At 42.3% G+C, this 25,763-nt stretch overlaps 1 protein-coding gene across 6 annotated transcripts in view; it reads left to right on the top strand.

The window, feature by feature from the left end:
- Positions 1-25,763, top strand: part of PLXNB2 (plexin B2) — a 332,704-nt gene that overhangs the window by 193,026 nt on the left and 113,915 nt on the right. For 4 of the 6 annotated variants that reach the window (XM_056573757.1, XM_056573759.1, XM_056573760.1 and 1 more), the window contains 3 exons: positions 3,536-3,592; positions 10,863-11,970; positions 23,820-24,014. In XM_056573757.1, coding sequence (XP_056429732.1) covers positions 10,876-11,970; positions 23,820-24,014 — 1,290 coding nt within the window. In that variant the 5' untranslated portion in view covers positions 3,536-3,592; positions 10,863-10,875. Of the gene's footprint in view, positions 1-3,535; positions 3,593-7,431; positions 7,493-10,862; positions 11,971-23,819; positions 24,015-25,763 lie in introns of those variants that run through there. The other 2 variants (XM_056573763.1, XM_056573761.1) reach the window with 2 other exon arrangements.

Raw genomic sequence — 25,763 nt, 5'->3', positions numbered from 1 at the left:
GCATGCCTTTTTACATTCCTTGAGGAATATAGTTTCCAAGATAGGGTCTTTGTGGGACTTCTCTTATATTTTAGTACACCAAAGCCTCGGCAAACATGAAACAAATGGAGGTCTCAAAATTCACTAGATGTTCCTTCATATCTGAAGCCTATGGTTGACTGAAATAGCTCACTAGGGCCACATATTGGATATTTCTAAAAACTGCAGAATTACAGAGAAAAATTGATATAACTGGAAAATGTAGATTTTGACTTTTCTCATCCATTTTGCTGCCGTCATTGTGAAACAACTAAACTATTGAGGGTAGCAGTTTTTATAATGGAGTATTTTATATGGGATTTTTAACATAAAGACCCATCAAATCCACTACAAAACTGAACTGACCCCTAAAAAAATTAAGTTTGAACTTTTCGTGAACATTTGGAAAATTACTGCTAAACTTTTCTGCCCTCTATAATGTCTTCAAACAGTAAAGATTTCTACTTCAGAATGAATCAATATGTAATTTATTTGGCATGACCATTTCCCCCACAAACTAATTTCAAAATTAGAAAAGTTCCAATTTTTTAAAACTTTTTTCATGAAATTAGTTTTTTTTTTTCACAAAGAAGTTGTGGCAAGTATTGCCGAAATCTTAGAAATCATCTTAGAATCTTAGAAATCAGTATGATAGGTAAAAGCATCACAGTTATCTTTATATATAAAAAGAGAAGACCTGACTCAATGACTCATCAACGCCCAGCCTAAACCCTTGGACCTAGAAACCTGAATTTTTGCACAGGTGTTGTTTTTAAGACGTAGACAAGGAATAAGAAAGGATTTTTCGAGATTCCACCCTTAAGGGGGTGAAAAAGGGGTTGTGTTTTTTTTTTATTTTTATTTTTTTTTTAAGTCCCATACAAGTCTATGGGAAATTTGTTACAGCATAACTTCCAAACGACTGGAGATATTTCGATAATACTTGGTCACATGTTACTTATATGTCCACTTAAAATATAGGATAGTTCATTTAACCCTTAACTACCCACATTTGTGAGGGTCGGGGTTTTTGTTTAAAGTCCCATGCAAATCAATGGGAAATGTATGTTCTCACGTAACTTCTGTACGGCTGGAGATATTTCAATACCTGGTACACATATTACAGGTCGGGATATGAGGACCGGATGGGAGGTCAGGATATGAGGTCAGCATAGGAGGTCGAGATAGCAGTTTGAAATAGGAGGTTGGGACAGGAGGTCGAGTTAGGAGGTCAGGAATATGAGGACTGTTGGCAGTATATAAGCAGCGCGAGAAGGCGGGTTCCCCTGCCCGCAGACTCGGTAAAAGTCCTCATAGGATGTCGATCTTCAATTCCATGAAACAGCAGATGTAATGTTTCGGGTTGTTTGGATGCCCGTAGACTTTACCCAGCGCGGCCTCATTACTATAGGATCGTAAAAAGTAAATCTATGTTACCCCAAATTTAACGCGAGCGAAGCTGCTGGCAAAAGCTAGTTAATGCAAATAGCAACACAGGTCACTGTTGGCGCAAAACTGCATCAGACCATTTTGGATGTATTCTTCCTTTACTATGACTTCCTTCCTTGCGTGGTAGGCAACTTACTCATTAAGCTACTATGTTGTCTTTCTCTGCATTGTGAACTACAGTTCAACAGATTTTGTGTACAATGTTATCGTCTATACATCTTTATTTTGTTTTACAGTGCTATGTTCAGCGCATTAGTTCTTCTTTTGTTCTGTAATATTTGGAAAAAGTTCAATAAAAATTGTTGAAAGTAAAATGACACTGGTTAGAATTGAAAAATTTGTCTGTGTACTTAAGGCGAAAAGTTTGCTGTAATACAGATTTTTTAACTAAAATAGCACAATGGTCATCTGTATAAAGTAGCATATTACTAATATTTATACAGTGGTCCCTCAACATATGATGGTAATTCATTCCAAACGAGCCATCGTTTGTCGAATCCATCGTATGTTGAGGGATTCGTGCAATGTAAAGCTGTACTCACCTGTCCCCGCCGCTCGCCATGGTGTCCCCGCCGCTCCCGATGGTGACCCCGGGCCTCTGCTGGGCTCTCCTGGTCTTCTCCGGTCCTCATTACGCAGCTGCGTACACCATTCCTATTGGATGACGTGCGCAGCAGCGTATTGACGTCATCGGAGAGGGCCGAGAAGACACAGGAAGACCAGCGCTGGACCCGGAGCATCGTGGAGGGGTAAGTAATACTTACCGCACCACACGGGGAACATTAAGCTGCTATCCGGCAGCAGCTTAAGCATTTTGCGCTGCCGGATAACACTTAATGCGATGGCCCCAACATAAAAAAGCATCGTATGTCAATGCTGACATCGACATGTGATGGCCTCTGAGAGGCCATCGTATGTCGATTTGATCATATGTCGGGGCCATCGTAGGTCGGGGGGTCACTGTATTAGATTTGTGTGGCTAGCCATTTCATAATGATTTTACTTGTCTGTAACATCAGATTTAGACTATGACTTTTCATGACACAAAGATAATCTGACACGCTGAATATTTCATTTGCTGCTTGGGTGTAGTCTTCATATCTTTTTTAACAAATAACAGATTGGCGCCAGTATACACGTACCCCTGTCATGTTCATCATTGCCTCATGCCTCTCACAGACCTACACAGAGATCTATCTGTTTTTTTATCTTTGACAATGTGGATAATAATGTCAGATCAACAGTCACTAGTCATTTATAATGTATAACAAGTTTTTCATATGCTGTTTACAAGCTACAAGTCACAATGTAAATAGTGATTGTGCTTTTGGTTTTTAACACAATTTGACAATTTCCACAAAAAAAAGGGAAACCGAAAAAGAAAAAAAAGTAATGATTTGGACAAAACGCCCAAAAGTCTATCTTATGAGAATACATTCTTGATGGTCTGTTTACAATTTTCATTATAGAATTAGTGTCACATAGAGAAGGGAAATTAAAAAGTAGCTTCTCAAGTCTTATAATTAGAAGCCATTTTCAGAATGTGCAGGCTGACAGGGGAACATTAGATGCAAATGGTACTATCTGCATTCTAAATTTAGTACCCATTGAAATTTGTAAGGCACAAAATGCTTGCTTTTGTGAAGAGAATCTCATCTTACTGTTTTGAAAAAAATCTTTTAAGCAAATGGAAACCGCCAAAGGGATGTGAAAGATTGTTGTCTTAATCCTAGTTTGTAATCACTAAGACTAGCAATGTTTTCACTGGGGGTCCCACATTCCACTAGTAGTGATAGACTATTATTAATCTGTTGTCACGCTAGTCAAGTGTTGTACATAGCTTCTCATACTGATGACAGCATGTTTAAAAATAGCCTTTATGGCTGTGGAACCTTTATAGTAGATCATATAAATTACCACTAGGGCCGTATCACTAAAAGTATTGTTAGTAGAAACTTCTCACTGCAAATGTGAAAGCAAAATCTGTTTACCAAAATGCGATTTAGAACCTCATTGTAAATTTTAACTACCTTCTTTTGCAATGAATATACCTGTGTTTTCCTTGCAGGGTGAAGTCCCGAGCATTAACAAGGAAAGCCGAATTTAAATTAGCAAAATAAAAATTGTAAGTATCTGAACATTAGAGTTCTACAGTAAATATTTTTGTACCATCCCAATGATGTACATGTATTGGACTTAAACTAACTTTTTAAATTTTTTTAAACCTAAGTTTCAGGTTTTTGCATTCCCTGATGTTCTTAACCCCTTAAGGACCAGGCCAATTTTCACTGTAGGACCAGAGCATTTTTGCACATCTGACCACTGTCACTTTAAGCATTAAAGGGGTATTCCAGGCAAAACCTTTTTTTATATATATATCAACTGGCTCTGGAAAGTTAAACAGATTTGTAAATTACTTCTATTAAAAAATCTTAATCCTTCCAATAGTTATTAGCTTCTGAAGTTTTCTGTCTAACTGCTCAATGATGATGTCACGTCCCGGGAGCTGTGCATGATGGGAGAATATCCCCATAGGAACGTGAGTCATCAGAGAGCAGTTAGACAAAAACAACAACTCCACTTCAGAAGCTAATAATTATTGGAAGGATTAAGATTTTTTTAATAGAAGAAATTTACAAATCTGTTTAACTTTTTTCCGGAGCCAGTTGATATATAAAAAAAAGTTTTGGCCTGGAATACCCCTTTAATAACTCTGGGATGCTTTTAACTTTCATTCTGATTCCGAGATAGTTTTTTCATGACATATTCTACTTTATGTTAGTGGAAAAATTTTGTCGATACTTGTATAATTTCTTGGTGAAAATTTTGCATTGTAAGGAAAATAGACATTCCAAATAAATTATATTTTGATTCACAAATACAATATGTCTACTTTATGTTTGCATCATAAAGTTGCCATGTTTTTACTTATGGAAGACATCAGAGGGCTTCAAAATTAAGCAGCAATTTTTCACAAAATTTTCAAATCTTAATTTTTCATGGACTAGATCAGGTTTGAAGTTGATTTGAAGGGCTTTCTTATTAGAAATACCCCATAAATGACCCCATTATAAAAACTGCACCCCTCAAAGTATTCAAACCAACATTCAATAAGTGTGTTAACCCTTTAGGTGTTTCACAGGAATAGCAGCAAAGTGAAGGAAAAAATTCAAAAGCTTCATTTTTTTACACTCGCATGTTCTTGTAGACCAAGTTTTTGAATTTTTACAAGGGGTAAAAGGAGAAAAATCCTTTCAAAATTTGTAACCCAATTTCTCTCGAGTAAGGAAATACCTCATATGTGCATGTAAAGTGCTCTGCGGGTGCAGTAGAGGGCTCAGAAGGGAAGGAGTGACAATGGGATTTTGGAGAGTTTTTCTGAAATTGTTTCGGGGGGGGGGGGGGGGGGGCATGTCACATTTAAGAAGCCCCTATGGTGCCAGAACAGCAGAAACCCCCCAACATGGCATACTTTTTTTGGAAACTACACCCCTCAATGCATGTAACAAGGGGTCCAGTGAGCCTTAACACCCCCACAGGTGTTTGACAACTTTCCGTTAAAGTCGGATGTGTAAATGAAAAAAAAAAATTCCACTAAAGTGCAGTATTTTCCCCCAAATTTACCATTTTTACAAAGGGTAATAGGAGAATATGCCCCCCAAAATTTGTAACCCCATCTCTTCTGAGTATGGAAATACCCTATGTTAGGAGGTAAAATGCTCTGCGGAGGAACTACAATGTTCACAAGAGAAAGTCACATTTGGCTTTTGAAAAGCAAATTTTGCTGAAATGGTTTTTAGGGGGCATGTTGCATTTAGGAAGCCCCTATGGTGCCAGAACAGCAAAAAACACATGGCATACTATTTTGGAAACTACACCCCTCAAGGAATGTAACAAGGGGTACAGTGAGCCTTAACACCTCACAGGTGTTTGAAGACATTTTGTTCAATTTGGATGTGTAAATGAAAAAAAAAAATTTTTTCACTAAAATGCAGTTTTCCCCCCCAAATTTTACATTTTTACCAGGGGTAATAGGAGAAAATTACCCCCAAGATTTGGACCCCCCCCCCACATGTGACCCCATTTTGAAAACTACACCCCTCACAGAATTTGTTCTTTCGGACAGTGGGCTGTGCAAATGAAAAATTACATTTTTCATTTTCACGGACCACTGTTACAAAAATATGTCAGACACCTGTGGTCTTAAATGCTCACTGTGCCCTTTATTACTTTAAATGAGGCGTGTAATTTCCAAAATGGGGTCATATGTGGGGGGGGGGGGGTCCATTGTTCTGGCACTATGGGGGCTTTGTAAACATGTGGCCTTCAATTCCGGACTAATTTTCTCTCCAAAAACCCAATGGCGATCTTTTCTGAGCATTGTAGTGCACCAGGGCTTTTTTCCTATTTTCCCTTGTGAAAATGGAAAATTTAGGGCAACACCAGCATTTTAGTGAAATTTTTTTTTTCTTCATTTTCCCATCCAACTTTAATGAAAATTCGTCAAACACCTGTGGGGTGTTAAGGCTTACTATACCCCTTGTTACGTTCCGTGAGGGGTTTAGTTTCCAAAATGTCTCGGTGAGTATTTCTTTTTTTGCGTTAGAACCGCTGTAAAATCAGCCACCCCTGTGCAAATCACCAATTTAGGCCTCAAATGTACATAGTGCGCTCTCACTCCTGAGCCTTGTTGTGCGCCCGCAGAGCATTTTGCGCCCACATATGGGGTATTTCCGTACTCAGAAGAAATTGCGTTACAAATTTTGGGGGTCTTTTTTTTTTTTTTTTCTTCCTTTTACCGCTTGTGAAAATAAAAAGTATGGGGCAACACCGGTATGTTAGTGTAAAATTTTTATTTTTTTACACCAACAGGCTGGTGTAGCCCCCAACTTTTCCTTTTCATAAGGGGTAAAAGGAGAAAAAGCCCCCCAAAATTTGTAGTGCAATTTCTCCAGAGTAAGGAAATACCCCATATGTGGCCATAAACTGTTTCCTTGAAATATGACAGGGCTCTGAAGTGAGAGAGCGCCATGCGCATTCGAGGACTAAATTAGGGATTGCATAGAGGTGGACATAGGGGTATTCTATGCCAGTGATTCCCAAACAGGGTGCCTCCAGCTGTTGCTAAACTCCCAGCATGCCTGGACAGTCAGTGGCTGTCCGGAAATGCTCGGAGTTGTTGTTTTGCAACAGCTGAAGGCTCCGTTTTGGAAACGCTGCCATACAAGGGGGTGTATATGTAGCGTTTTACTCTTTATTATGTGTTAGTGTAGTGTAATGTTGTGTTTTTAGGGTACATTCGCACTATCGGAGGTTTACAGTGAGTTTCCCGCTGGGAGTTTGCGCTGCGGCAAAAAAATTGCCGCAGTTCAAACTTCAAGCAGGAGGCTTACTGTAAACCCTGTACATTCACATGGGGAGGGCAAACCTCCAGCTGTTTCAAAACTACAACTCCCAGCATGTACTGACAGAACCTGCATGCTGGGAGTTGTACTTCTGCAACAGCTGGAGGTACACTGGTTGGAAAATCTTTAGTTAGGTTCTGTTACCTAACTCGGTAATTTCCAACCAGTGTGCCTCCAGCTGTTGCAAAACTGCAGCTCCCAGCATGTACTGATCGCCGAAGGGCATGCTGGGAGATGTAGTTATGCAACAGCTGGAGGTACGCAACTACAACTCACAGCATGCCCACACAGCTATTTGGGCATGCAGGGATTTTCAGTTTTGCAACATCTGGAGGGCTACAGCTTAGAGACCACTGCACAGTGATCTCCAAACTGTGTCCCTCCAGATGTTGCAAAACTACAAATCCCAGCATGCCCAGACAGCAAACAGCTGTGTGGGCATGCTAGGAGTTGTAGTTTTGCAACATCTGGAGGGCTATAGTTTAGAGACCACTGTATAGTGGTGTCAAACTGTAGCTCTCCAGATGTTGCTAGGCAACTCACCGGCTTCTGTAGGATCCAAGGAGCTGCATCGCCGTCCTCTTCTGCCACTGATCGCCGCCCACTGCCGCCGCCGATGTGTAAGTTGACTTCAGCGCCGGTCCCCTTCGGTTTCCCCGTTTTGCTCAGCCTATTGTGGGTGGGCAGAATGGGGAAACCGAAAATTAACCCTCCTGCCCCCGATTTGCTATCGGTCGTCGCTTCTTGACGACCAATAGCAGGGATAGGAGGAGTGGCGCCCCTGCCACCTCACTCCTATCCCTTCAGGGGGATCGGGGGTGTCTTGGACAACCCGATCCCCCTTATTTTCCAGGTCACCGGAGACCTGTATGACCCGAAATAGCACCAATCGCCGGTGTGAATTCACCGACATGTGGGGGTCTTATGACCCCCCCTGGGCATTTGCACGGGGTGCCTACTGATAGATATCGTGTAATGAAGGAGGTCCCAGCACTCACCAATGCAAGCAATTGATAGTTTATTGTATAGCCAAGTCACAGGACGCGTTTCGGCGCTTAGCCTTCCTCTGCTGTCTTGACTGCAGAGGAGGGCTAAGTGCCGAAATGCGTCGGATGGCTTGGATATACAATAAACTATCAATTGCTTGCATCGGTGAGTGCTGGGACCTCCTTCATTAAACTGTATCACTTCTCTCCTCGTGCACCACCACCTTTCAGATTGTGCCGACCATTGCCCTACTGCTGATAGATATCAGCAGTCTCCCCGGAACAGACCTCGCCCGGCACGCGGCAGGGACTGAAATTTCCACTGACGTACGCGTATGTCCTTGGTCCTTAACTACCAGGTAGCTAGGACGCATAGAATGTGTGCTGCTGCAGGGAGATCGCGAGGGGTCCCAGCAGTGCCCCCCCCCCTCCCCCGATCAGACATCTTATCCCCTATCCTTTCGATAGGTGATAAGATGTTTTTGCCTGGAATACCCCTCTGTCTGTGCAGACATAAGATGCTGATTCAGATGGAGGCTCATTTTGCATAGTGTGAACATACCCTAAAAGGTATCAGACAGCAAGCTTTTAAAGGGGTACTCGATAAAAAAAAAAGTTTTCCAGCAAACTGGTTCCATAAAGTTAAACAGATTTGTAAATTACTTCTGTTAAAAAATCTTATTCCTTCTAGTACATATCAGCTGCTATATGCTCCACAGGAAGTTCTTTTCTTTTTGAATTTCCTTTCTGTCTGACCACAGTGCTCTCTGCTGACACCTCTGTCCATTTTAGGAATTGTCCAGAGTGGAAATGTAAAGAGGTGTCAGCAGAGAGCACTGGTCAGACAGAAAGGAAATTCAAAAAGAAAAGAACTTCCTGTGGAGCATATAGCAGCTGATAAGTACTGGAAAGATTTATATTTTTTAATAGAAGTAATTTACAAATCTTTTTAACTTCCTAGCACCAGTTGATATAAAAAAAAATGTTTTCCAGTGGAGTACCCCTTTAATGCTACTTGAGTGTCTTCATCAAGCTTGTTCATGTTAAGCCATGCCTGATGAGGAGACCTAGATAATCTTAGTCATTAAAGTTGACTTGTCAAAGTAAGTGAATATTTTATGATATTACCCCTTTTGTGGTATGTTTAGTAACTCTTCTATGACCAGAAACAGTGGGGTGTTTTTTTGTTTTTTATATTTTACCCACCTTTGTCAAACAGTAAGTCTTGCTGGACTGGTTTGTATTTGTCCTGTGAAGAATGTCTTTGTATGATCTTCTCTGGGAAAGGTGCAGCCCAGTTTACACCTGGTAGCTGATGACAATAATTGCATGTTGTTTTCTTGTAATACTTCTTTCTATTGAATCCAATACATGACATCTGGTTTCCTGATTTTTAACAACTGTGATGCAATTAATATGGGTGTCATATATATTTTTGTTTCTGCTCTGTGAAAAAGCAACGTTCTCTGCTTTGAAAAAAGAAAAAAAAAAAGTACAAGACTTCATGACCGATTGCACAGATTTTTTGCATGTTTATTTTCTGGAGTATTCACTAGAAAGCACCATAGAAGCAATTAGGCGATATTCACAAACAGCAGAAATCTGTTATGGAGCATTCTAACAAATCCACAGCTACATTTTTGCGGAGATCAGGAGTAGGTAAGTATATCTTTTTTTTTTTTTTTACCTACAGCCGATTTTATTTTATTTTTTTTTTTAAACTGGGAATACCCCTTTAAACTAATTCTCAAATCTAAAATGGCTGAACAAGGCAGTACTGGGCAATCTATCTACCTACTGCATATGGCTTCAAACTTATTCATGCAATTCTTCTTGAGGTCTATCCCGTCTCTCCAACCCCTATGGCATGGTTCACCTACTTAGTGCACTCTTGTCAAAATGGGAATACCCTGTCTATCCAGTGAGCAATAATCTTTCATGCCTGGTCTAACCGGCTTAGGTATGCCAGGAGGCACTGCAATTCAAAATGTATAAAAATACTTTGGGCTTTGGCTCAAAAACTGCCATGTACTTTATTCCATTAACTCCCACTTCATGTGAAGCATACAGGCTTGCATTATTCCGCACTTAGGATAGGCTTGCCTAGAGATGTAACTGGAAAAGGCTGGTCCCAATAGAAAAAAATCTGAATTTTCCCCTCCACCGTAGTTATTGCTAGAACCAAGGTGCAGAAGCACTATGCTGGGCCCTTTTTGTTTCTTTGCTTTTATGACCTTATCAGAGCAAGCAGTATATAGATTTGCAAAAAGTATCAAATAGTTTTATTGAATCTGTTTACTTCCATGAGCGAAGTGCTTCTGCCCATTCATTCTAGCTGGATTCATAGCGGCCAGACCCCCACTGATAACAAGTTCTGAAAAAGGTTTTTTCCCCCATGTCATTAAGTTATCCCCTGTTCGCTTCTGTGGGGCCATGGCTCTATTCTTTCTCCTCATATTTATTAATTCTATGAAGCTTTATTTTTTTTATTTTTTTTAACTTTCACTTTCATTTCTGTGGCTGCAAAATGTGTGCCTGTCATTCATTTCATGGGTTTCCCCTTGGATACATGCCTTTTGGCATTGCTCATGATCTGCTCCTTTTTAGGCCTGGGCTATATTAAGAGCTAGCATGTAATCTTTGGCCTTTTCCAATCTCTGAAGTTATTTGCAATAACAACATGCTTTTCTAGGTTTTAGTTTTTCTTGTTTTTTTCCCCCTTTTCCTTCCCATTGTCTGATTTTATAAAATATTGTATTGCATCACTTATATTATTACAGGAGGCATTATAACAATAAAAGGAAAAATGTACCAAGCATATACTATTCTTAGGGTATGTTCCCACTGAGGTAATTTCGCAAGAAATGTCCCCATGTAAATCTCTTGTTGCCCTGCACGGGCAGTTAACTGAGCCATGATCTGCTAGCCCGGACCTTGTATAAGTCTTTTCTTGCTTGTTTCTTTGCCTGCTGATTTTAATCAGTTTCTTGTTTTTCTTTTGCAGAATTTATCCAGAAATGGCCACATGGATCCACCTTGTAAACATCTTTATCTTTATTGCTCAAGTATCAACCATAGAACAGTTTCCATTTTTTTTGAGTGACACAGAGTTAAATCACCTAAGAATTAATGAGGGCACTGGTGAAGTGTACATAGGGGCAGTTAATCGACTTTATCAACTCTATGGGAACCTTAGTTTACATTTCAACGTTAGTACTGGACCAAGACTTGATCACAAGAAATGTACGCCACCTATTGATTTCAGCCAGTGCCCTTCTGCAGCTCAAACAGACAATTATAATAAATTACTTGTTCTTGATGTGCCAAAAGGAAGGATAATTGTTTGTGGTAGCATATTTAAAGGAATCTGCTCTCTAAGAAAGTTGAACAACATAACAGAACTGATGTTTTATGATGATAGCAGGGGAGAGAAGTCATTTGTTGCCAGCAATGATGAGAAAGTTGAAACTGTGGGATTGGTATCTGACATGAGTGAAGATGGCCCTAGGGTTCTGTTTGTTGGAAAAGGCACTAGCCAACATGATAATGGAATAATTATTAGTACTCGAATACTGGATGAAATGGACGACAAAGGCCCATTTGAAACGTACGTGGATTCCGCCACCTTTAAATATGGTTATTCTTCTGCGAGCACACAAGAATTTGTCACAGTTTTTGAAGATTCTCAACATGTTTATTTCATATCTAGCCTATTGGACAAAAACAATAGTAGAAATCGGACATTCATTACACGTCTTTGTAAATCGGATTACAACTATTTTTCCTATGTTGAGATGGATCTTGTATGTAAAGATGAGAACATTCCCTACAATATCTGTACCTCTGCCTACCTTGCAATCCCAGGAGAAAACTTGGCACATGCAATGGGAATCTCTGACATCAACGACAAAGTTCTCTTTGGGGTTTTCAGCACTTTTGACAACAATCAGGAGAAATCTGCTCTATGTATGTTTTCTTTGGAGAATATTTCTAAGAAGTTTGAAGAAAACCGAGAATTATGTTACACTAGCGATTCAGAGCCACTAAATGATAATGGGGAGAGTATATTCTCCAAACCATTTGGTGATAAGATAGGCTGTGGCGGAAAGCAGGTAAGAATATCTCATGATTTTTCTAACTGTGTTTGTTTGGTTACACACACACACACATATATATAATTTTTATTTTTTTTTTATATATATGAATGCTAAGGAGAGGGGAAAATTATAGAAGGAATACTCATACTGTCCATGATTTTTCTAACTGTGTTTATGTTTGGTTACACACACACACACATATATATAATTTTTTTTTTTTTATATATATATATGAATGCTAAGGAGAGGGGAAAATTATAGAAGGAATACTCATACTGTATGTTGTTTGTTTAGGTTAACTGGAAAAATGGATTAAAAAAATGACAAAATATTTGCACTGTGATTAAAGCATTATTGTGTTGTGTAGGTTATCCAGTTAGTACACCTGTAAGGATATGTTCATTTCTAGTAGATTTGTTGTAGAAAGTTCTGTTGAACATCTACATGAAGCAGGTTTATTTCTGCTGCGTTTGTGCATATTTTGGCAAGCCTCATTCCAAATAATGGGGCACCTGCAGGAATATCTGCAACACATCTGCTATGTGAAGCCTAAACGTTTAGGGTATCTTTAGTGATATTAGTAAACTTCTCTTGTTGTAAGACAATGCTGCCAGTGTGCTTCATTGAGGAATGGCAGTACCAGTAAACATGCAAGATTCAATTTTCCTAGCAAGCAGTTATGTATGTTACATGCATTTTTTGGTACTTATATTTAGTTCATACTGCATTACAGGTCATGCTATTGCTTTAGTGCATCAAACGTGAAAAAAAGGCACCTTTACTTATAATCTTGATTTCAAAATATCATTCGGTACCCACAAGTCTTGTCCCCATGGTTACATACTACAAACTCTGTATAATCTCATGCTACTGTCATACTCCCTTCTCTGTTTCCTACTTCTTGACAATCATCTGAATGTTACCGCCTTTCTAACCAGACACGTTTTTAGATTTTTATTACTACATGCGGATTTGAAAGCTATAAAACATCTAAACTTCAAAAAAATTTTTGTGCTGTCTTGATGTGATACATCAGGATTTATTTTTGTCATTTTTATCTTAGTAAACTTTTTTTTTTTTTTGTCACCTGAGGGAAACTTTAAAAAATAAAGCAAAAATAAGTGTTTGTTTTAAGTGATGCTAAAATAATGTTTTAGGTACACACAGTACGGAGTTCACACACAGTATTTTGGGCAATATTTTTTAGCCAAAACCATCGATAGAAAAGCCCATGATAGAAAATATTGCCACTTATTCTGTGTTTTTAACCCATTACTGGTATTCCCTAAAAATACTGACCAAAATATTGTGTGTTAATCTAGCCTCAAATGTATCTCCTTTCTGTTACAGTCATTACATATGGATGTATATGAAGGCAAGCTAGTAGCATAGTTTTTACCATTTTCTTTTGTTTGTTTGTTTTTTCTCTATTTTGTTGTATATATTTTTAATTTGTTTTATTTTATTTTTTACCTTTCAATTTAATAGGGATGTTCCCGATACCATTTTTTTTTTTAAGACCGAGTATGAATACCGATACTTTAATTCTAATACTCACCGATACAAATTGCAAGTACTTTTAGTTTAAAGGGAATCTGACACCAGGGTGACCTGCTTTCTGGAGCTGCTTACCGTATGATATGTGGGTTCTTTGTTGTGTGCAATGGAGGCGGCTGCTGTAGTATGAGCCAAGATTTCTCTCTTCTCCATTGGGCAGAACATGGAATTTGCATTGGCGGCAAGACCGGGTGACCTGCACTATCTACCTATAAATTCAAGTTAGTGCAGGTGACTCTGCTGTAGGATTTCCTTTAATAGTAGGTAGTATCCCCTTGCAGACTTTAGCAGCAGCCCCCTTGCAGACATTAGTAGCAGTCCCCATGTAGACAGTGACCCCCCTTTGTAGACAGCAGGCCCCCCTGTAGACATTACTAGCAGCCCCCCTTGTAGACAGCAAGGCCCCCCCCCTTGTAGACAGCAGGGCCCCCCCTTGTAGACAGCAGGGCCCCCCCTTGTAGACAGCAGGGACCCCCCCTTTAGAAATGAGTAGCAGGTCCCCTTGTAGACCTCAGCCCCCCTGCAGACGTTAATAGCAGCCCCCCCTTTAGACAGCAGGGCCCTCCTTTAGACATTAGTAGCAGTCCCCCTGTAGACCACAGGCCCTCCTGTAGACCGCAGCCCCCACCCTTGTAGACAGCTCATCTGTGGATGTCCTCTGTCGGGTGCTGCCGCACCGCTGCCCCGTTCTCCCGTCCTCCCATCATGGAGTTCTATACACGTCACTCTGCTTCCTCCGTAGCATTACGCTGGTCGCAGTGGAGTGACGAGTGTGTCACATGCTCCTCCATGGAACACCATGATGCGGATGGAAAAACGCGTCAGCAGGTATCGGATTTGGTATCGGGGACAATGGATAAGTCCCCGATACCATGGTAATGGCTAATATCGGCATCGGGACATCCCTACAATTTAACATATGTGTACACCTTTTTGTTTTACATTTAGTTTTTTAGTTTAGTTTTTTTTTTTTTTTTTACTGTACTACTTTTAAAGTGCAACTGTCATGACCATTGAATGCCACAACCTAAGCCCAGTATGGTAAGAAGCTTAATGCAGCCATAACTTTGGATGCTTTTTAGTAAGCCTCGATTGTCCTATAAAACGCTTTTTACTTGCAGCCACCAATAGCTGAATAGGCATGGACAGGAGTAGGCAATGCCACAGAGATGCCACGACCTATCTCCTGTACCTCAGTGCTGGGACCACTGTCTGATACACAGGTCCTCAGCGTACGCATTCTGCATCTCTGTTTTGATAGAGTTGTATTGGTTAACCTGTTGAGGACGAAGGGTGTACAGGTATGCCCTTGCTCCCTGGTACTTAAGGCATCCCATGACCACGCTTGGGGGGGGTGGGGTCCTGAGATCAATTCAGATCGGCGATTTGCGGCGATTCTGGGCTAATCGGGTCTGAGTGCGTAAAAAATAGAGATAATCGGAGCTGTCAGAGACCACCTCGATTATCCTGAAGGATAGGAGTGAGGTGGCAGTGATACCACCTGCTTCTATCCCCTGCGATTGGCCGATCAGGACTGGAAGCCGGGACAGAGCGGGAAGATGGCGGCAGGTTCCTTGGGCACCCGGGGACCGGCAAGTGTAGGCAGCGTCAGAGGCAGCAGTGAAGAATGCTGTAAAGTGATCTTCACTGCTGCTTCTAGGAGTTTCAAAACTACAACTATCAGCATGCTCATACAGCCTTTGGCTGTCTGGGCATGCTGGGAGTTGTAGTTTTGCAACATCTGGAAGGGCACTGTTTGGAGACCACTATACAGTGGTGTCCAAACTGTAGCACTCCATATATCAATTTAAAGCATGCCGAGACTGTCCAGGCATGTTGGGAGTTGTAGGTCGGCAACATCTGGTCCTTCAGATGCTGCCGAACTACAACTCCCAGCATGCCTGGGCAGTCTGGGCATGCTTGGAGTTGAAGTTATGCAACATCTGGAGGGCTACAGTTTGGAGACCACTACACAGTGGTCTCCAAACTGTTCTCCTCCAGTTTTTGCATAACTACAACTCCCAACATGCCCTTCGCCTGTCTAGGTATGCTGGTAATTGTAGTATTGCAACAACAGGAGGCACAAAGGTTAGGAAACAATGTCTGTTTCCTAACTCAGTGTTTCCCAACCCGTGTTGAAAAACTGGGAGTTGTAGTTTTGCCCCCCCCCCCCATCATTCACATGGCTGTGGGTTTACAGCAAGATTCCCGCTTCAAGTTTGAGATGCGGCAAATTATCCGCTGCAGCGGGAAACTCACTGCAAACCCCCGCCCGTGTGAATGTACCCTAAAAACGCTACACTACACTAACCCTAAATAAAGATTAAAACACTATATATACACTCCCTTACACTGTCGCCCCCCCCCCCCCCCCAAATAAAAATTAAAAACATCTTGTATGTCAGTTTTTCCAAAACAGAGCCTCCAGCTGTTGCAAAATAACAACTCCCAATATTGCTGGGCAGCCATTGACTGTCCCAGCATGTTGGGAGTTTTGCATCAGCTGGAGGCACCCTGTTTGGGTAACACTGACGCAGTATTTTTGGTGCAGGAGGCAAGTAGGGATCGACCGATTATCGGTTTGGCCGATATTAACAATTTTGGACGTTATCGGTATCGGCAATTACCTTGCCGATATTCCGATAATGCCCCCCGCCCCCACCGCACCGTGCCGCACCCCCCACCGCCGCACCGTGCCGCACCCCCCACCACCGCACCGCCCCGGCCAGAGACCGCCGCTGCCCCATTGCCTCCCCTATCCCCTGTTTTATAATGATCTGTTTCCGGGGTCCGGGGCTACTTCTGGCTCCTGTGCGTCCTGTGTTAAGCTGTGCGCTGCCCTGTGCAATGACGAATGACGTACTCAACGCGACGTCACAGTCAGTGCGCACAGTGACAGCTCAGGAGGACGCCGCAGGAGCCAGAAGAAGCGTGGACCCCGGGAACAGGTAACATTGGGGAACATTTTCACCTATTACCCCTTGTAAAAATTAAAAATTTGCGGTAACATCAGCATTTTAGTTAAAAAAAATTTTTTTTTTAATTTTCACGTCCAAGTTCAACGCAAAGTTACATAGTTAATATGGTTGAAAAAAGACATACGTCCATCAAGTCCAACCAGGGAATTGAAGTGAAGGGTGTAAGGGGATAAGGGAAAGGGATGTAGTTTTATGATTCTGCATAAGCATTAATGTTGTTTTCTTCCAGGAATGTAGCTAACCCTGTTTTAAAGCTGTTAATTGTTCCTGCTGTGACCAGTTCCTGAGGTAGACCGTTCCATAAATTCACAGTCCTCACGGTAAAGAAGGAGTGTCGCCCCTTTAGACTAAACCTTTTCTTCTCCAGACGGAGGGAGTGCGGGAGGGAGGGAGTTTTTCTCCATATTTTTTATATGGGCCATTCATATACTTATATACGTTTATCATATCCCCCCTTAAACGTCTCTTCTCAAGACTAAACAATTGTAACTCCTTTAATAGTTGTCAAATACCTGTGGGGTGTTAAGGCTTAATGTACCCCTTGTTACATTCCTTGAGGGGTGTAGTTTTCCAAATAGAGTGCCATGTGGGTTGTGTTTTGCTTTTCTGGCACCATAAGGGCTTCCTAAATGAGACATGCCCCCCAAAAACCATATCAGCAAAATTTGCTTTAATCACAATGTCGGTCCTTCCCTTCTGAGCCCTCTAGTGCACCTGCAGAGCACTTAACATCCACATGTGAAGTATTTCCTTACTCGAGAGAAATGGGGTTTCAAATTTTGGGGGACATTTTCACCCATTACCCCTTGTGAAAATGAAAAATTTTTGGGTAACATCAGCATTTTAGTGTCAAACACCTGTGGGGTGTTAAGGCTCACTGTACCACCTTTTAAGTTCCTCCAAGGGTGTAGTTGTGGGGTGTTTTTCACTGTTCTGGCACTATAATGGCTTCCTAAATGCTACATGTCCCGGAAAAACAATTTCAGCAAAATTCGCTCTCCAAAATCCCATTGTCGCTCCTTCCCTTCTGAGCCCTCTAGTGCACCCACAGAGCACTTTGTCCACATATGAAGTATTTCCTTACTCAAAATAAATTGGGTTATACATTTTGGGGGCCTTTTTCTCCTTTAAAGGGGTTCTCCGGTGCTTAGACATCTTATCCCCTATCCAAAGGATAGGGGATAAGATGCCTGATCGCGGGAGTCCCGCCGCTGGGGACCCCCGGGATCTTGCACGCGGCACCCCGTTTGTAATAAGTCCCCGGAGCGTGTTCGCTCTGGGTCTGATTACCGAAGACCACAGGGTCGGCGGCCTGTGACCTCACGCCTCCGCCCCCATGTGACATCATGCTCCGCCCCTCAATGCAAGCCTATGGGAGGGGGCGTGAACATCACGCCCCCGTGTGACGTCACGCTCCGCCCCTCAATGCAAGCCTACGGGAGGGGGCGTGATAGGTATCACGCCCCCTCCCATAGGCTTGCATTGAGGGGCAGAGCATGACGTCACAGGGGGGCGGAGGCGTGACGTCACACGCCGCCGGCCCTGCAGTCGACCGTAAACAGTCCCGGAGCAAACACGCTCCGGGGACTGATTACAAACGGGGTGCCGCGTGCATGATCCCGCAATCCCGCAATCAGGCATCTTATCCCCTATCCTTTGGATAGGGGATAAGATGTGTAAGCACCGGAGTACCCCTTTAAAGCGTACCCATCAGATCCAACAAAAAAATGTTTTTTTAATATATCACTCAGTACCTAATCCTGACCATGTACATCTAATTTTTGTGTGTCTAGCACCTTTATTTTTTTTTATTACACTTTTAATTTAGCTCACTAGTCTGAATTACTCTCAAAGGGAGGGGGCGTGGCCTCACTGTGCAGGTCTCCGCCCCCTCCCTCAGTATGCTGTCTGTGCACATCTCCTCTAGCATTAGCAAAACTACAACTCCCAGCTTGTCCTCACTGACAGTAGCAGGACACAAGCTGACAGTGGGAGGATTTTTCCTCCAGCTGTGAGCCCTGCGCTCACAGCTGTCAATCAAGAAAGTATGTCCATGACATAGGTGATGATGCAGGACTAGTATGTGTCCAAGCAAGCAGGCAGGGGGGGGGGCAGTTGTTTGAGTGGCTTTTTCAGTATGAAATATTGAATATTTTCTAATAAAAGCCATTGGTTTTGCATGCTTTACAACATTTCAAAAGTTTTTGTATCTGACAGTGCCCATTTAAGGTCAAAATGGGCTTGGTCCACATGGGGTTAATAAAGTGTATAAAACTCTGGTCTATAAAGGGTACAGTTCCTCCATGCACCAGACAAAATGTATCTTTGACAGCTCTTCTTATGGCTCCCCATACAGTGCGCCTGTGTAACACTGAGATGGTAGCAAGCGCTGTCACAGCATTACACAGGCTAGGACAATCAAAACTACTAAAAAGCAGCCAAAGGTATGGCTGCATTAAGTTTCCCACCATCTTCTACAAACTTTGCTTAGATTGTGGGGGGGTCAACAGGGATGTGGAAATCCTATCGCCCGACTCCCGGGACAAGTAGTTTTGGGCGCTGGGCAGGTGAATTGTTTATAGATTTATCCCTGTATCGGACTAGCAGGGAAAGATCGACTTCCCCCTTATTTTTCTTTAATGCCGGTGTGAGGCGCAGGAGCGGATGGAAGTCTGCACCTCACACCGACACTCAGAGTGACCGCAGAGTCCCCTTATCTCCCCTCCTGGAGGATGGACGGAGCTCAGAAGACACAGCAGGGTGAGAGAAAGGACGTAGACAGCTCCGTGCACAGCTCCATCCCCCGCACACAGCTCTATCCCTCCCCCTGATCTGTCTCCACAGGACCTAATCCACCACGGGGAGGTTGCTAGTTTGCACGAGGAAAACACAGAGCGGGGGGGGGGGCGGAAATCTCACCTCACACTGGCGGTGACTACAGCTCTGATGTCCACTCATGGCCGGCTCAGGTGAGGAGGCCGAGAATGCAGGCGGCGGCAGGAAGGGTGGTTGTATATGTATGGTGTGAGTATGAGTGTATGTGTGATGTGTGTATGTAATGTATGATGGGGGGGGGCAGCGGCAGGTGTATGTATGATGTGTGCATATGTATGGTGTATATCAGTGTTTCCCAACCAGGGTGCCTCCAGCTGTTGCAAAACTACAACTCCCAGCATGCCCTGGACATGCTGGGAGTTGTAGTTTTGCAACAGCTGGAGGCACCCTGGTTGGGAAACACTGGTGTATATGTATGGTGTGAGTGTATATGTGATGTGTGTATGATGTCTGTCTATGTGGGATGTGTATGTAATGTATGATGTGTGTATGATGTCTGTGTGTGATGTGTATGTAATGGATAATGTGTGTATGATGTCTGTGTGTGTGATGTGTATGTAATGTATGATGTGTGTATGATGCCTGTGTGATGTGTGTGTGTGTGTGTATGTGATGTATGATGTGTGGTGGGCAACGGCAGGTGTATGTATGATGTGTGCATATGTATTGTGTATATCAATGTCTCCAAACCAGGGTGCCTCCAGCTGTTGCAAAACTACAACTCCCAGAATGCCCTGAGCCCTGGCTCAGCCGGAATGTTGGAAGGGCGCCTTTTCCCGACAGCAATTTTAAGATCTCTCCACAGGTGTTCAATGGGATTTAGATCTGGACTCATTGCTGGCCACTTCAGAACTCTCCAGCGCTTTTGTTGCCATCCATTTCTGGGGGCTTTTTGACATATGTTTTGGGTCATTGTCCTGCTGATCTCGGTCCCAAGATCTCGGACACAAACCCAGCTTTCTGACACTGTACAGTGCGACCCAAAATCCTTTGGTAATTCTCAGATTTCATGATGCCTTGCACACATTCAATAGATGCGTGGAAAAAACAAAGCACAACCGTGTGCACATATAGCCAAATCAGGATTGCTCAGTAGGTCTGGAGTGCAGCCGGCATCACAGCCCGTCCTTCAGACGGTCAGGGAAAAGAAGCCAAAGGCGTTGTGAACACAGCTTGAAAATGATGTCCTGAGGCGCTCTCCAGAATTACCAAATAATATTAACCGTAAGACACGAACTAATAAAATAATAAAGATTTATTTAGCATAAGATAAACTTGGACAACGTGTTTCGAGGGGTTGGACATACTCTTCGTCAGGACCTGACGAAGAGGGGGTCCTGCCCCTCAAAACGCGTTGTCCGAGTTTCTTATGCTGAATAAATCTTTATTGTTTTATTAGTCTGTGTCTTACTCTTAATATTATTTGGTCATTCTGGAGAGCGCCTGAGGACATCATTTTCCAGCTGTGTTTACAGCGCCTTTGGCTTCTTGCACACATTCAAGGCACCCCAGTGCCAGAGTCAGCAAAACAACTCCAAAACATCATTGAACCTCCACCATATTTCACTGTAGGTACTGTGTTCTTTTCTTTGTAGGCCTCATTCCATTTTTGATAAACAGTAGAAATATGTGCTTTACCAAAAAGATCCATCTTGGTCTCATCTGTCCACAAGACATTTTCCCAGAAGGATTTTGGCTTACTCAAGTTCATTTTCACAAAATGTAGTGTTTCTTTTTTATGTCTCTGTGTCAGCAGTGAGGTCCTCCTGGGTCTCCTGTCATAGCGTTTCATTTAAATGTCGCCGGATAGTTCGCGCTGACACTGATGCTCCCTGAGCCTACAGGACAGCTTGAATATCTTTGGAATTTGTTTGGGGCTGTTTATCCACCATCCGGACTATCCTGCGTTGGACAAAGGCAAATCTAGATCTCTGGATATGGACTTGTAACCTTGAGATTGTTGATATTTTTCCACAATGTTTGGTTCTCAGGCAGTTTTCTTCTCCTCTTTCTGTTTTCCATGCTTAGTGTGGCACACACAGACACACAATGCAAAGATTAAGTGAACTTCTCTCCTTTTTATCTGCTTTCAGGTGTGATTTTTATTTTGCCCTCACCTGTTATGCTGAGTTTAAAGGAGCATCACATGCTTGAAACAATCTTATTTTTCCACAATTTTAAAAGGGTGCCAATAATTTTATCTGGCCCATTTTTGGTGTTTGGTGTGACATTATGTCCAATTAGCTTTTTTCCCTCCCTTTTTTTTTGTTTAGTTCCAATACACACAAAGGGAATAAACATGTGTAACTGCAATCCTTTTCTATGAGAAAGACTTCCTTTTCTAAAAAAAAATTCAGGGGTGCCAACATTTACTGCCATGACTGAAGATGGTAGAAGTAGAAATAAATTCTTAGACTTTAACAAAAAAAAAAAAAAATTTTATTTGAACAATAGGTCAATTTCTGATTAAACATTTCCCTTAACACATTCCCACAAATTACACTGCTCACAAAAATAAAAGGAACACTAAGATAGCACATCCTAGATCTGAATGAATTAACATAGTATGAAATACTTTCATCTTTACATAGTTGAATGTGCTGACAACAAAATCACTCAAAAATTATCAATGGAAATCAAATTTATCAACCCATGGAGGTCTGGATATGGAGTCACACTCAAAATCAAAGTGGAAAACCACACTACAGGCTGATCCAACTTTGATATAATGTCAAACAAGTCAAAATGAGGCGTAGTAGTGTGTGTGGCCTCCACGTGCCCGTATGACCTCCCTACAATGCCTGGGCATGCTCCTGATGATGTGGCGGATGGTCTCCTGAGGGATGCCCTCCCAGACCTGGACTAAAGCATCTGCCAACTCCTGGACAGTCTGTGGTGCAACGTTGGTGGAAGGAGGGAGACTTGATGTCCCAGATATGCTCAGTCGGGTTTAGGTCTGGGGATGGGCAGGCCAGTCCATAGCATCAATGCCTTCCTCTTGCAGGAACTGCTGACACACTCAAGCCACATGAGGTCTAGCATTGTTTTGCATTAGGAGGAGCCCAGGCCAACCACACCAGCATATGGTCTCCCAAGGACTCTGAGGATCTCATCTCGGTACCTAATGGCAGTCAGGCTACCTCTGGCAAGCACGTGTAGGGCTGTGCAGCCCCCCAAAGAAATGCCACCCCACACCATTACTGACCCACCGCCAAACCATTCATGCTGGAGGATGTTGCAGGCAGCAGAACGTTCTCCATGGCGTCTCCAGACTCAGTCACGTCTGTCACATGTGCTCAGTGTGGAACCTGCTTTCATCTGTGAAGATCACAGGGCAATAGTGGCGAATTTGCTAATCTTGGTGTTCTAATTGGTGTGCTAATTGCCTAAAATTTCCACCTGTTGTCTGTTCCATTTGCACAACATCATTGTCAATCAGTGTTGCTTCCTGAGTGGACAGTGTGATTTCACAGAAGTGTGATGGACTTGGAGTTACAATGTGTTGTTTAAGTGTTCCCTTTTATTTTTTTTGAGCAGTGTATGTACATGTAGGTCCTGAAGCAGTCAGGCAATTTGGAATGGGCTTCAGAGCTGAACCTGCCACGTGTGGCAAATGTTAATGTGCTTGGAGGCGCCTTTCTGCTTAATTCTCTTTTCCTTCACAAAAATTATGTCTTTTTCATTTCAGATGCATTGGAACAATAAGAATTTGCTGCAAAGCAAATAAATTATAAATAAATATAAATTAAATCATCTTACTTCTTCTTTGAGGATGGTGAAGTTTGCAGGTTTTCTAGTTGTACATTTTAAGCTGGATGTTTATTCACTATAGGGGTTGCCCTGCTGAGTTCAAGCAGAAATTTATAATCTTAAAGTGAAGCAGTTGACAGTGTGACCTAGGTCATTTAATACCCATTCTATACATGTGTGTTATATGTGTGTCCAATTTACATATATGTTTTTAGATATTAAACGTTGTTTTCTGCCTGCGCTGTATAGAAGTCATCTGGAGTCATCAAGGCAGTACACTGCAGGTCTGAGTCAAGACGTGATCACACTACATTTACCTCTCCTCCTGCTGCAGGCACGCTTCCTGTCGGATGATTGAAAGCCCCTCCATGCAGAGAAGAATGCATAGAGACCTCTTCAATTCGCCAGTATGCCCGTTCCCTCTGTTTTCTAACCCTGATAATGGTCTCTCCCTGCTCTACTGATAACATTACCAACATGCTGCAGCCAGTCACTGAGGCTGCAATGGGTTTCGAATATTAGCAAAGCAGGGAGAGCACATCATCAGAGGACGTAAACAGATACTGGGGTGGACTGTGTAGTTAGTGCTGGAGTGAGTGAGGAGAGTTCAATGTAATTTTTTTATTCAGGTTAAGCAGGAGGCAGTTATATTTTAAGAACTCTGAATGCGCCTGCAACCATATTTAAAAGGGATTTACTGGGTGAGCAACACTCATAAGGGATTTCTGCTTTCTTGTGTTTCAGTATCCGACTCCCAATGAGTCTATCAAGTATCCATGTGGATCAGAACACTTGCCATACCCATTGCAGAGCAGGAATGGTGTAGTTGCAAATGCTGTTCTAACCCGTGCAAATAACCCCTATACCTCTGTAGCAGTATCTGTAGAAAAAGAGCACACCATAGCATTTCTGGGAACAGCAGAAGGAAAACTGATAAAAGTAAGTATAGGTTTGATTTAAAAAAAAATGTCTAACCTTTCATGCTTACAGACTATAAATTTGGGCTATATATAATGTCTTTTTCAATACAAGCTATTGTACAGGCTGTAACCTAAAGGCTTTAGATAATTGTCACCTAAATATTCATTATCTATCATACCTGTTCTGTGATCTTCTTTTGATCTTCAGGTTTACCAGAAGTTCGAGAAGAGTAATCTTAGGATAGGTTCACATCATGTGTTTGCCGTATAATTGTTTTGTACAAAAAGTATTCAAAATATGTGCACATTTAAGCGCATACATTTTCATACTCTTGCCCTTTGAAATCAATGAAAAAATTAAAGACTAATGCGAATCCGGCCTTACCACAATGGAATGAATCTTTTTCATTGCAGCAGATAGTAAAGTGTTGTCAGGACCGCTGATTAAACCATGTTGATCCCGGAGTTCTAGATAATTCAGATTGATGCACACAGCAAGCTCACAGGCATTGGTCAACTGTGGTAAAGGACTGCCTTTACATATGATCCCAGTTTCTTATCAATTTCCTTATTTTTATTTTTTTATTTTTTTTAAAACAATGTTTAATTTTGAAAGAAATATATAACAAAGAAATAACAGTGAACATCATGAAGAAGGTTGAATAGCATAAGCATGTGTACAGCATAAATGAAATAATGCACTTCAGAGAGCAACGTAGTGTAACATGGCATACAACAGCCTACAAGTAATACGACAAACAGTATTCTTCCATAAGGCAAAAAGTAGGTGGAAATACATTAGTAGGAGCTTGAGATTGTTTTTCAATTCTTTAACGAGTTTTATTCATGACTATAGCTTGTTTTATCTGGACCAATGATTTAGACCCTTTGGTATAACACTTAAAATTTAGCCCTGGGAACCTCCCATTTCTCTTAATCTGTTGTAAATTCAGGTGATTGGACATAATTTGGAAAGACACAGCCCTGTCTATACATGATCTCACCACTGACGATGAATATCAGAACAAAAACCAAGCCATGAGTAAAAATAACTACCAGTAAGACAGGCTGTGGCTGCACAGATCTGGAAAAGGGTAGGACAAATTTCTGCTCCACCCAAACTTCCAAAAAGACAGTGGCCTTTATAATTCTTAAATGGAAGAGGGTTAGAAAAAACATGAGTCTTCCTAGAGTTGTCTGCTCCACCAAACTGAGTTATTGGGGGAGAGGGGCCTTAGTAATAGAGGTGACCAAGAACACAATGATCACTCTGGCTTAGCACCAAAGATCCTTTGTGCAGATGGCCATTACTGCAGCACTCCACTAATCTGAGCTTTAACCACTTAAGGACTCAGGGCGTACAGGTACGCCCTGTGTTTCTCCGGTCCCTGCCGCTCGCCAAGGGACCAGACTGGGATACCTGCTGAAATCATTCAGCAGGCATCCTGTGACATTGCTGAAGGGGGTCCCTAGATCCCCCGTGTCGGCAATCGCTGCAAATCGCTGGTCAATTCAGACCAGCGATTTGTGGCGATTCTAGGTCATATGGGTCTCCGGTTGGCCGACACAGCCCCGATCCCCCTGAAGGGATAGGAGTGAGGTGGCAGGGGTGCCACCCCTCCTATCCCTGCGATTGATCGGTCAGAAGCGACCGACCAATCGCAGAAGGGGGGTGGGGGTTAAAGTTCAGTTCCCTTGCTCTGCCCACCCATGGCGTCCGGGTAGAGTGGGGGAATGGTGAAGCTCACCTGATCCAGGCAGTGGCGGT

The sequence above is a fragment of the Hyla sarda genome, chromosome 4, assembly GCF_029499605.1.
Source record: "Hyla sarda isolate aHylSar1 chromosome 4, aHylSar1.hap1, whole genome shotgun sequence".
In the NCBI taxonomy this organism is placed as follows: domain Eukaryota; kingdom Metazoa; phylum Chordata; class Amphibia; order Anura; family Hylidae; genus Hyla; species Hyla sarda.
This window is presented reverse-complemented; position numbering and strand designations above follow the sequence as displayed.